The 13,454-nt window shown below is 39.6% G+C and overlaps 1 protein-coding gene across 2 annotated transcripts in view; it reads right to left on the reverse strand.

The window, feature by feature from the left end:
• The window catches only part of svild (supervillin d), a 53,569-nt gene that overhangs the window by 19,320 nt on the left and 20,795 nt on the right, over positions 1-13,454 (reverse strand). For both annotated transcript variants that reach the window (XM_085466269.1, XM_085466270.1), the window contains exons 2-5: positions 11,286-11,775; positions 6,033-6,067; positions 2,333-2,391; positions 354-451 (exon numbers count right to left, since the gene is read on the reverse strand). In XM_085466269.1, the coding sequence (XP_085322395.1) occupies positions 354-451; positions 2,333-2,391; positions 6,033-6,067; positions 11,286-11,665 (572 nt within the window). In that variant the 5' untranslated portion in view covers positions 11,666-11,775. The remainder of the gene's footprint in view (positions 1-353; positions 452-2,332; positions 2,392-6,032; positions 6,068-11,285; positions 11,776-13,454) is intronic.

Raw genomic sequence — 13,454 nt, forward strand, 5'->3', positions numbered from 1 at the left:
GCTATTAACTTCAATCTGGTTTGAATCACTGTGGCTACCACTGACACCTGAGTGCTTGTGTGTTGATGCATGTGCACGAGCGTGCGTGCGTGCAAGACAGAGCAGTATTAAAGGCAAGCCCTGCAGGTTTATCTGGTTTATCTCTGCAGCTGTTTACAACATTAGACAGCCTGTAATTACCTCTGTGCTCCATTCAGTCTGCTCGCCCTGCATGTCACCGTGTTTCAAGGTATATCTAACTATTAATGTTGTGCTGTATAATGTATCACAGCCCACAAAAAAGACACTACAGCATTTAAACGGTTAATATCGTTCATCTAATAAAAGCGTTCGACCTGGCTGGAATTGCTTACCTCGTAGAGGTTTCCTTTTCCTCACTGTCGATTACCTGATGCTTTCCTTTAACATCAACTTGTCGGCCGCTGCTTCCATCTTCCATCCCCTCCACCTCCTACAGGTAAAGAAAAAATGGAGGGAGTAGTATCTTAAAGGCTAGGTTTAAGTTTTTAAACACATACTTCTGAAGTCCTACGGCAGCTGTAAAGGATTTCTTGATATAGGAAGTAAATAAATGAATGTGGCTCCACCTCCCTCTATTTGAGAAAAGCAGTTAACCCCTGCAACGCAAACAGGGTGTTCCAGGAAAAAAAAGATAAAAGGAAGTATGTGATGTCAAAGAGCAGGTATGACATATTCATCCACCCTGTGTACGTGCAGTGTGAGAATTAAAAAGAAAGGAATTAGCTGGGCTATATTTTTCATGTTAATGCAAGGGAACCGCTGAGGCAGGTTTCTTGTTTGTGTTGTTTCCAATTCTGCTCGTGTGCTTATTTTAAATGCTAATAAAACAGCATTAAGAAAGTATGACTACCTTTAGACTGAACTATGGTAACTCTTCACCCAAGCTCGTAAACTAACAGGTTGTATATGTTGTGTTGTAACATAATAGCATCAATTTACTCATCAAACTTGTCAAGAAAGCAAAAGTGAAAGGATTTACATGTCTTCCTTTATATTTCTGTCTAATCGGCAGATTTGTTTTTTCTTTAAAACCTGCAGCTGTGTGGGACCTTTGTCAGTAAACACTTTACTGAGCCCTGAGGTAACCTGGTGAAGATAAGTGGATCTCCAGCAGTGAGGAAATTAAACTCCATCGAATTAGAGAATTAGAGGCTCCTTACAACCTAGGCGATGCTCACTGATTACAAAGAAGGAACACATTTTTCCACCGGGGAGGATGTGCTGCCTTCTGCAGAACAGATTTTTATACATTCAGGAAATTCAGTCAGGAAATTCTAAGTATAAATGAGCTGAATCTCTCTTTTATTGCTTCCATCCGAGCTGGAAGACATGCTGTAACCTCACTCCTACTCTGTCTCTTCTGATGGAGACATTGACTCACCTGCTTTTTTCAACAGGAGGAGAAATGAGTGATAAGGGAAACGTGAAGACAGAAAATGGGCATCTGTCACTGCTGCTGACAGTCGAGTGAGGCATGTTAAAATAACAGATCTAGGTCAGAAGAACGGATGGAGGTGGGGGTGGGGGTGTACTGTGATTTTCAGTTGGGCTCCCAAAGAGAGGCTACTTTCCCAGCAATTTTTTGGTTCAAGCAACTTGCTGCCATCTGGGTTCACTTGGCCAGTCTTGGCACCGTCCCTAGTTTGCAGGCCCAGTTAGAACAGCTATTTACATCAAACATCATGAAACCTAACCACTTCTGAAACCTTAGCAGCCTGGGAAAGACTAACACTCAGTTCATTTTAAGAACACATGTGAAACTCTCCCATAGGATTGAGGACATTATCGACATTTTTGTTTGAGTGCATCTTTTTATTTTTCCACCACCAATTCCACTGCCTGTGTGAGCTGAAGTCATGACTTTGGCCAAGCATGCATCCAGGTGCAGGACATCTCTGTGCTGTATGGAAAGGCTCAATTTGTTATTAATGGTGCAAACCTCCAGAGGGGAGTTGGAGTGCACACCAGCTGCATTGGAAAGCTGCTGTGAGTAAATCAGCAAGGGGGCTGAAAGGGATAAACCAAAGACAAACGCACCCCCAAAAAAATAAAATACACATACATTGCAGTACATACGGCAACTGTTCTACCACTAAACGAACAGCTGATTGCCTAACCTTGATTTCCAATCTGTCATCTAAAGCTCATAGCCTTTTATTTTCATGAATGGATTTGATGTTTGTTCCCTAAAAAGGTGCCAGGTCCTTACAACGAGGCAGTAGAAACAGATTTATGTGTCCACAACAAGTGCAAATATATACAAACAGACAAATGCATGAAGTGAGACAGATGGCAAACCAAAATACCGTACCTTAAAAAGAGACACGCTGGAAGTTGCACTTCTCTTGGAGTCCACAGGCTTTTTATCAACTAAAATGAGCACAGCGAATAAAAGAGTGAGAATTAATTGCTCCACAAGTGTCTTTCTTTCTGCCAGTGCAGTAAAAAACGATCAGTGGGAGTGTATGCAAGGGAAAATGATTCAGGACAGTGTGTTTGGCACAGAAAACATTGCATTTTTAAAGCTTGTACAAAAGTAGACATAACAGGTAATTTAATGCATTACACACCAATCTCTCTCTTGGTCAAAAAAAAAAAATAGTCATGTCAAAGGGCTCATGAGCTCCACTGGCTTCAGGGGGAGTCTGAAAAGTCAGTGGGAAGCGCCACAGTGAATTCAGCGAGTCTTTCAATAATGCAACAGTTCAACATCTGATGAGAGGAATACGTTTACTTGAGCATATGCGTTAGAGAGAAATAGAATTGGGTCTCATGTGAACTCCCTAATCAAGAACAGCCCTGAGAATATAATCTTCTAATCTTAACAAAAGGAAATCATTAAATTTTACAATATTCCAAAACAACACACACTTCTTAAGTCAACGCACTTAAATTCATCCCCGCACTCTAAATCTGTTTTTATCGCCCCGACAATGTGACATTTTTATGCCAAAATAACAGCACGTCTCTGACAAACTCACTGTTTCCAATGAAAGAAAAAATAAAAAGAAAGCTCCACTTTTAATTTATGTTTCCGAGCTCCCCTGCTGTCGAGAACATAGTGTTTCATCATCTGAATTAAATCATGCTAAGCATTGCAGACTAGTGACTCCACTCAGACTGTACTCTTATAGCTTTGACTTTAGTCCAGTCTTTAACATCATCACCCATCCAAGATCCAAACTAGAGAGAGGGAAAAAAAACTTCCACTGAAGTTTAAAGACTCGTCAGGTAGAGTTTCTTACAAGACTGCGATCTTTGTTCTACTGTTGATGCCCAGGTCAAAGGCTCAGGTCAAATGTAAATAACAGCCAGGCACTACTACTTTTAGCTGCTCCCTTGTTATTGGGGGTCGCCACAGCACATAGCTCCAGATGTTTGACACCAGATGGCCTCTCTGACACAACTTCAAAGCAAATTTCTGTCACTGTCTGGAATTAAACCAGCAACCTTCTGCTTGACAAGTGTAAACAATCACACTACAATACCAGGGAACATCAAAACATCAGATTTGTAAAATCAAACTTGCAGCAGAGGTGATGTTTAGCCAGTATCAGCAAACATCAAATGGAGTGTATTTACTGTGGTGGGCATCACCTATTTTGTAGAGTTTAATAATTATGTGGGTATCAACAGTGCTGCATCTTGGTTAGGTATTAAATTTGAACCAGCTAGCTGTTTGCATACATGCATTACTGACTTGATGAGAGGTCAGAGAAACCTTTCATGTAAATACAAGAGGTGTTCTGCCTGAGAATCGACTCTTCTGCCAACATATCATTTTTTAATGTTATTCTGTGAATATTTTGTTCCCAAAATCAAGATTGAAATGAGCTGTTTAAAGCTATAACATGGTTTAACTGAAATAACATAAGTAATGGTCATGTAATCCTGTTGTTTCCCAGCTGGGGTACATTTAGCTGGGAAACACAATGATTCAGTGTCCTGTTGGTGTTGACAGAAAAGAAAAGTCACTCAATACTGAAGAATATGGCAGTTTGAGACAGTCAGCAGAATACTGCCTGCAGCTCGTTTCATGCTGGGTTTTAAATTTCAAACCCTCTCATTACAGATCAGACCGAGTTCACTGGAGAGAAGTTACAGCTGGTGCAGGGAATAAAAGCAACACCAGTGATAGCCAGTGTGTGTGTGCACCTCAGTCAAATACACTATGGACACAATAGTGCTATCATTTATAATTTATGCCTGCAGTGCACCTTTTACACTGAGCAAGTCCAGGTTAAAATTTGTTATATGTTAAAATGAAAACAATCATGGGAAGAATATATTTAGCTCCATTTCTCTTCTCTAACATATGATTTTCATGATTAAATAACAACTTTTAATTAAATCTAAAGCTAACTTCCAGAATTCAAGCACTAAAAAAAACAAGGAAACATGATCATTGTGTGTGCCAATAAGATGCTACACAACATTACTCTGCTGTGAAACACTAAAGTAACTGTTTTGCTCACTGCACAATTCTGAAAACTTTCACCTTCTACTTTCTTTGTCTAACCCAGCACTTACACTTATCTCTAAATACAAGGTAACCAAACGGAAGGGACAACAAACATGTAAGCAGAGAAATACACGGGTAAGTGGGCCAACCATGGACAAAGAAAGGCATGGTCACAGATTGTTGCATGCATCCACACTAAAACACCTCAAGCACTTATCTGCACAATGTCATACAAACACACCTTTAAACATCATGTTACCTTTTGCACAACGTTTCTGTCTTTTGCACAACCCACTGTGATTTTTGCACTTTTCTATTTCTTTATTCTGTGTCTGTATCATTCTGTTCTGTCTGGTGTTGCACTGGTTATTTGCAATTTTTGCACACTTTGCACTTTATGTAGTCCTGTCTTGATTGTCTGTTATGTGTAGCAGCATGGTCTTGAAGAAACGCTGTCTCGTTTCACTGTGTATGGTACAACTGCACATGCTTGAAATAACAAAGCCACTTGACTAGACTTGAAAAAAGTGTTTTTGTTTAAAATGTGGCATTTATACTACATTTATGGCTAGCATCCTACTTCCTGTATGTCTTTCACATCCACTAACAACAGTCACTAAACTGGACCTACAGACCGTGTTTATGCTGTTGATGCCTTTTGTACCATTTTAACAAAACATCTTAAAAGAAACAAACAATGTGCTGCTTGGTACAGACCATCTAAACAGGTTTATGCTTCAGTTTTAATAAGTAAAATTATAGTATTTTATCAGTCTGATACTTAGCATCAAAGCAAAGACTGTATATGTGCCTGTGCACTGCTAAGGCACATAAATGGTTTATGAATTCCTTGCTAACCAAGTTTGCTGGCATTAGCTGATTTAGCTGATGACTTAGCACTCCACCCTCTCATTCTAATATAGAAGCTTCCAGATGGCAGCAGCCCAAATGCTAACAATAAAGTGTATAATTCAAAGTACAAAACCACTGGATGATATAAAGTATAAAAAGGGTTATCAGCTAATAAACTTGTTTATATTGTCAATTATATCAGTTAGTAATATTTAGAGGAGAATAATAAGTAAACAGAAGATAAAAAATTACTTCTCCGTAGCTTCTTTTCCACAGTGGACACAAATAATAATCCTTGTAACTATACTTGTATGTAAGATATGTTTCTGTGTTTTATCTACACACCTTGGACACAGCTTTAGTTTGTAAAGCTAGCTGGTTAGCTGTCTCATCAAGTAAATGACAAACAGCTTCTCTATTTTATTTATTTATTTATTGGAAAAAATATCAGTTTAGAAAACCTAAAGCAATGCTTTTTTAAATTATACATCAACCACAAACTGAGCAAAGAACATTTCAGATGTATTTTTCTTCACTTCTCGATAAAAGAGTATTAAAAAGCCAACGTCTATAAATCAGGAAGGTAATCTGACATCAGCAATGAGCTCAGTATTCCCTTCACACTGAGTAATAGAACTTGAATGAGCTTAGTGATAAGGCAGTGTGTGGAACAATAGAGGATCAGAGCTCATCTTACCCTTTGGCTCCTCTGTGTCATCAGTTTCCAGCAGCCTGGGAGACAGAGAGAAATGAGGTCACTCTCTAATGCAATAAAGAGATGACAGAAGTTACACGTTTTTTACAAGTGATGCTGGCAAACAGCACAAAATATATGTACATCCCTCTTAAATACACTATTATAGTCCACATATGCACACTTAAGTCTAAAATAAATTGCAAGAACTGCAGCAAGCAACTTACTGCGTCTCATATGACATAAATCCATTTACTCATGCTGCTCTTCCACTCCCGTGTCAGCTATGATATAACAGCAAAGCCTTTCTTGCATCTGAAGATATGGCCATTCATTTCCAAGTAATGGGCGTTAAAAATGGATGGGGACAGCAGCTGCCTGTGGGGTAGCAGCAGTGATGTAACAGGAGGAGGGGAGAAATGCTTTAATACAATGGAGGACATCTGCAACGGGTCAAAGGTTATTGGAGAGAGGGAAGGCAGAGGCTACACAAACCCTAGTTCATTTCAGATGCATCATTCAAGTACATCCCACTGTGCTTCATTAAAAGCCTGCAACCACACACTGTTGTGAGAAAGTGAACCTCAAAGTTCACACTATAAACAAGCAGCAGCAAGCTCTTCCAATTAACTGCATCACAGAGTGCTTCTTGAGAACGAGGGAGTGTGGGTTTAGCCTCTACTTTAAGAGTCTAAACTCTTAAGTTCAGTTGTTCCTTCAGTGTACATTTGTCACCAAATACTTTCTGCATAGTGGAAATAAAAGGAATCTGAGATAAGCAAAAGTAGTAGTTTTAAGCAAATAAAGCTGATTAATTGGCTGGTTTCTTCCAGCCCTCTTTTCCTCAAAGACAGACTTGACACAGTTGGATTATTATCAGGATTTGATAATCTTCCTAAAGCTATTTTGAGCAAATATGGCTACAGATGAGCAAGTGCCAGGTACCATACTATAATCAAATGTCAGTTTATGAAAGCTGCCTATGCCCATCAGTCCAAAATTGATAGCATGCCACACCCAGGCATAAAGGATGTTTGTTTCCTCCTTTTTCTTATTAAGTAAGCAGTATATCTTCTTAGCTGACACTTAATGTTAACCGTTTACATGCACAGGAGCTACAACTACACTATGCAGCTGCAAAAGGGAACAAAACAACATTTAAACATTGGCTTGGACTCCGTATTATTTCGCTTTTCCCTGTACTGCTGTAATTTGTGGGCCTAAAACTACTACAGAAGTGTTTTTTATTGCAGTTTCTTATGAGTAATTCTTGGCTTGGATTTGTTTACTACACAAACTTTTGTCAGTTCTTAACAGCCACGCTTCCTGATAGTTTTGTGAAGACATCATGCTACACTGGCCAATATATTCTTTGGCCTGTATTTATGTAGTTAACAATAAACTGAAGTGATGCAATACTCAAAAATCTCTGGCTGCAGAGATTTAAATTTAACACAGACGTATAAAACCTATGTTGTGTGTAAGCAAACAACGAACCCCTCTGAAACTATTCTCCGTCACAACATGACGTGCGCCTTCGTAGATCTGCAACCATACGTCAAGTCAACACAGCTCCAAACTATTTTGAGTGGCCTGTTCAGTACCGTTGATTCCTCCTACGCATTCCCAGCTATATTTTCTTTTTTGGGGCCCCAGTTTTTGATTGGATCAATGAGAGAATGATCATAACATTATAATGTAAGGACTCACAGATGTCAGCTCATTTGTGGAAGGAGATTGCCAAAACTATTGGAATGGAGACAATGGATTGTACAAAGAAATGGAAAAACTTGAGGGACGAAGATGTTTGTTTCTTGAAAACAAACAAAAGAAAAGAAAAATTGACCACAACAAAGAGTGGGAACGCAGGAGGAAAAAAGTCCCAGCACTTTGTTTCTGCTGTGGCTGGCAGCACATAAAACATCAGGACAGGACCACAAGGTAATTAACACATAATGCACCTCACACAAGTATGAATGCTGGTAATGGTGACGGCAACTTGCGTAGATTATGTTGTAGACTCTACAATGATTTGCTGCAGAAGTCCAAATCGGTCATTGCTCTGACTTGCATGTATTTGTAGACCTTGTAAACCTCATTGTTTGATCTCGGACAGCCCATTTTTAACAACCAACCTTATAAGTCTCAGAAACACATCACCTTTGCTACCCACATGTTGACGGTCAGCTGAAAGTAGATGAAGAAAACCGGAATGCAGTTTAGTGGGCGAAAAGCAAAACAGAGGGGAACTTTCCAATCCAGCTGGGCACTTGTGTAATCAAACAAACACTCACAGTAAAAGTGTTCACATAAATTTATGTTTAGCTTTGTGTGCATCATATTAAATTATATCATGAGAGAAAATGAAATAAGAGCATAAAAACAACACTTGTGGCTGCAGCGTTGTTAAAAGCTGTAATTTTATTACATCTGATTTGTGTGCTTAACTTTTTGAGGCATTTGTCTTTGCTGTGGCTCAGTACTGTAAACAGTCCTTAGCCTTAATCCCAATTCTGTTTTGTTTATAAAGAGGTACCAACCCCATCATGTCAGTAGCATTAATAGTTGTGGTTTGTTACACATGCTTGATAGCATAGAGCACTTTCAAACCAAGATTACTATGACCTATGCAGCAACTTGTCCTGGAAATTCTATGTATACTATCCCAAACTCATATGATCACTCACACACACACACACACACACACACACACACACACACACTAAAAAATAGATACTGTTGGCTTTTAACCTTATGTAACTGAATATAACTTGTGGTAACTAAATGGTTGCCCAGAGTGTTTCACACTCACCATCATGTTAGATTGCACAGTTTACCTGATAGGAGGCAAACTTTCTGGAAACAGTCACAGTCTGGACTGAGAGCAATCGATCTCAGAGAGATTAAAGGTTTGCAAATAACTGATGTCTAATTTATCAATTCAGACAGATTGCCAGCATGTTGCCATCAGTCTGAACGAGTCTTTGTCAATGAGCACAATTCAAGGGGACTGGACTCAATTGGCAGCAAGCTGGTTGTATTCTGGTTATATTCCTATAGAATGAGAAGGATGCTGAGGGCAAATGTAGTGGTTACATTTGCATTTAGCACGGGTCATTGCTATGTTATCAGAAACAGATTGTTGAAGTGAAGTTGAAGTTGGCAACTTGAGCTCATTTGTCTGCAGTCAGACTGATATTAGACTGACTCTGTCTCAATAGCAGGCTTTAGTTACAGTGTTGACAATCACATTTTGCATCAAAATAATAGCTGAAGCGAACGTTATCTTATCGAACGTAACAGATATCAACAAAGTTTAACTTGAGGACATAATTTAAAGTTGATATCACACAGTGAGGAAAGTACTGTGATAATATTGTATTGTGGGGTGATTCCGATTCCTACCTCTATTAAAAACCAGGAGTCTTTAACATAAAATTTAAAAAAATAAATCATAATAAAGGGAGAAAGAAGCCAAAGAGTGCGCTTTCATGCACACAAACGCATCAGATGTTGGATGACAAAGCATTACCAAACGGATTCTTCTTAAATTGCTAAGGGTGCAATGTAACAGTTTAACGTCAAAAAGCAGACTTTTGGAATGTCACCCTTCAACTGCAACTTCACGAGGAAAAGATTCGTGTCTGTTGCAGATAAACACCTGTTGACAGCTTTCATTATCACCGAGACAGCCAAGCTCCAGTTTCCTGTACGCTCTTTCTGTAAAAGACTACACAAAAATGTTGCTCAAGTTTCAGTAAATATGTGTGACCCACTAAAGACATGAGAGTCAATGCTGAACGCAGATGTCTTAAAATAAAGGAAAATATATGAAGTACTAAAAACCATTAATATATGGGAATACCTAGACAACAAAAGCTTCTACAGTACCATACTTATGTATGTTGTGTAAGCGTGCACAGCTGGGCTGTGATGTGTAGTGAACATCATAACAGAACTTACAAAAATAGTAGCTAACATGACAGGCATGTGACACAAACACCTTAAACTGTCAACCTGCCTTTCTGCTCTCTGTAATTAAAAACAGTCCATAAACTGCACTCTGTACTTTCCCCAAACACTCTTTCTGCAGTGGTAAGCCGACGCACTGAGAGAAGTTCCTCTCACATTTCATAACCTGTTTACAAAAAAAAGAGAGAGAAAGTTCTAATCCAAATAAAGCCACAAAAGCAGAACGATGATCACTGTTAAAATATGCATGTAGAAATAAAAAAAAGACATATATTTATTTTAAAACGTAATCAAACTAGCCAAACTTGCCATAAAATATGATAACGTAGAACACTGAAACATGCCATGCTGCTTGTGCTCTATTTTTATTTTAAGGCCATAACCCAAGTCATGTCTTTTCCAGTGTATAAAATAGCTTGTCTATAATATGCTTAATTAAGCGCAAAGCATGAAAAGTTGGCAGAGCTCAACAGCTCTACACTCATTCCCTTCCAACTCTGATTTTATCTCAGCACTCTTATCCATCTCTGTTCTTCTCCTCACCAGCATCACTCCCTCAGGCAGCTTTATTCAGGAACAGACAAGTCCAGTTATGTGCATGCAGCAGAATCCGCAGCATGATTACAGCCCCAGACCCACGACTGGACATGTTTTACTCCGTCTGTGTACAATTCTCAGAAACAAGCATTCCTCTGAGAAACCTCCAGGTTCTTCATCCAGTCAAGCTGACAATAGAGGTTCATTATTCGCTGGTTTTGTGAGCCCCTCATATAACTGTGAAGTGAACCAAAGCAAGCAGCATGTACGTAATCACAGCAAAACACACCATGGCAAAATAAACAAGGTAGTCCTGTTCTTTGCACACATGGCCAATTTTGGAAATGCTAGCACTTGTGTTTACCTCAAACAGAAGATAGCACAAAGTGTTCTCCAAATGCGCCGATTTGTTACCTCCTTTTCACGTACTGGGAGCCAGCAAACCCATTTAAAGTTATTTAATAGCTGAATAAAAATGGCCCAATTGTTGCAAATGTTCTCTAAATCAAAGAAACCTCAGAAAAGCAATACACTACGTTTTCTTCTCCTGAAATTAGTTTTAAGAGATTTACATGTGCATCAGTTATCTGTTCTTAGGGGATTTTCTTGCACAAGTCTGTGCAGCTCTGTTTCATGACCCTGGCCAATTTTATGTCACCATGAAAACAACAATGAGACTGGTCTTGCACAAACAACGGGTTAGTGTGTGTTTAATATCTAATATTATGACAATGTGGATAAACTCACCTGGAATGGGAGGACATCTTTATGGAGGGCACAGCTTCTGATTTTGAGGATGTAGTCGTTTCTGTTTTGGGGTGAGCTGTTCTCTTTGTGGGCTCTTCATTAGCAGGCTCCACAGGTTCTGCTACTTTACTCCTGAAGCCCCTCCTGGTGCATGTTTGCTCTGCTCCATTATCCTCACATTTCTCTTTCTCCTTTGTTGTTAAAGACACTGTTTCGGATGTGCCTGCAGTTTTCCTGTCCTTACGCACGTACTTTGAGGTGAGCTCCTCTGTGTTGCCATAGCGCTCAGCCAACTCCCGCCTTCTTTCTGCCTTGTAGCGAGCAATTCGCTCAGCCTTGGTCTCCGGCGCAGAGCTCTGCAGGGTGTCTATTCCATCCATTACGCTGTTCGACTCGGTTTAAGAGACTAGTTTCTTGATATGTGATCCAACTTTTTTCTTTAAAATCTCCCGTGACAGCAATGTCTCACTCCATCAAAATCATTCCAGCGCTGCAAACAAGGAAGGAAGACATCATTAGTGCATCCTGCAGATACAATTTCAGACAACTGGCCCATTAAAGCTGGTTAAAACCGGATGTACCAACACATACAGTAAACAAGAGAAGTGAGGGCACTCCTGTACAACATCACTTAGACGTCCAATGCAAAACAGATGGGTAAATGCTTCAGACTTGGCACAAGAGGCATCAGTGCATATCAGTAACAGCTCAGATACTGCGGAGGACATTTTGCACAACCTTGACCTCAATAGACTGCATCCAGAAAAATAATAAACGTTGCTAAAGCACATCAAAGAAGGATTGTGAACTCTGAGATAAGACGAAAATAAATTACTTAGTTAATTATTTGTTTTTTGAACGTGTAGTATGCACAGAGGTGGGATGTTGGGGGAGGTAAGATTACCATGCTAGCCTGTGGAAATATCGAAAATACTGACTGACAAGACAAACTCAGGAATCAGAAACACACACATTGGTGCAGCTTTCATAAGAAACTAAGCAAATTGCATCTCTCTCAGCCAAGCCCTGCCGTATCACATCTGGCCCCCACCTCATGAAAATGATGTCAGCCAGATCAAAGACGCCCGACCACCGCTGTGAGGCTCCGATTTGAACCTCTATTACATCGGCCGACTTTGAGGTGGTTGGAAAGTTGAGGTGGGGGTATAGAGTGGTAAATGCACATGCAATATTATCTTAATCCCATGTTATTCCTTACAGCTTTGCACCTAGCTTATCTGCTCTCAGAATTATTATCCAGAGTAATGACTGTCTTTACAGTGCATTGAAATCTCTATGTTGTCCATTAGTGTGTATCAGTAAATGTTTATTTTCATCTCTACATGTCCATGCATGCTGAGACAGGCTTCAGCTACCCGTGTCTGTGAAAAGGATCATCTTTTAATCATCTCCTTTCCACATTCTTCAGCACCCCAAAAAAAGCACTATAAAATAACTTGACTTTTCAATACCAAGTGAGTCACAATGATTTAGGGAGAAAGAAAAAACAAGACTGTTAAGTTCAACTCACTTTGTTCCAGTAAGTATTCACAGAGGAGGGGAAAAAAAGCCACACACGGTCTGAACGCAGAGCTCTGAAAATGGCACTGCCAGCTGACAACAGCAATAATAATTAGGCACCGTTTCTGACCGCTGGACCAAAAGCACTGGGGCTTTTCCACAGACGTTTCTCACAGCACAAGTATGCTCACGATGCTTTGGAAAAGTCACAGAGAAGACAGAGAGGGGCGTGAGGTATTTTTATTGGGGAAACAAAGAAACCGTCATTATACAAAAAAAAAACAAAGTCTTTTAGAGGCTCGTCACACCATCTCTAAACATTTAACCAGAGCAAAGTCGATGTGACACCACAGATAAACGTTAGCCAAACATCTTCATATTTGCCGATAAGCCAAAAGCAACAACACCACAGGTCATTTTAGCCAATGCACGTGCATGACCAGTATACGTATCCATACATTAATCACAGATGCATATACCATAGAGGGGCACATGTTAAACATAGCCCCCCGAATTCCCTATAAATACAGAGCATGAGTTAATTAAGAACATCAGTTCTCACACTTCAGGGATATGGGAAAATAAGTGTTCCGCATCTGGGCAATGTTAGTAATGTGAGAGGAAAGAAGAAAGAGGAAAACTGAGGAA

The sequence above is a fragment of the Copadichromis virginalis genome, linkage group LG8 (genome assembly GCF_057382275.1).
Source record: "Copadichromis virginalis isolate Kocher_CV1m ecotype Utaka linkage group LG8, C_Virginalis_male_GT1.1, whole genome shotgun sequence".
Classification (NCBI taxonomy): domain Eukaryota; kingdom Metazoa; phylum Chordata; class Actinopteri; order Cichliformes; family Cichlidae; genus Copadichromis; species Copadichromis virginalis.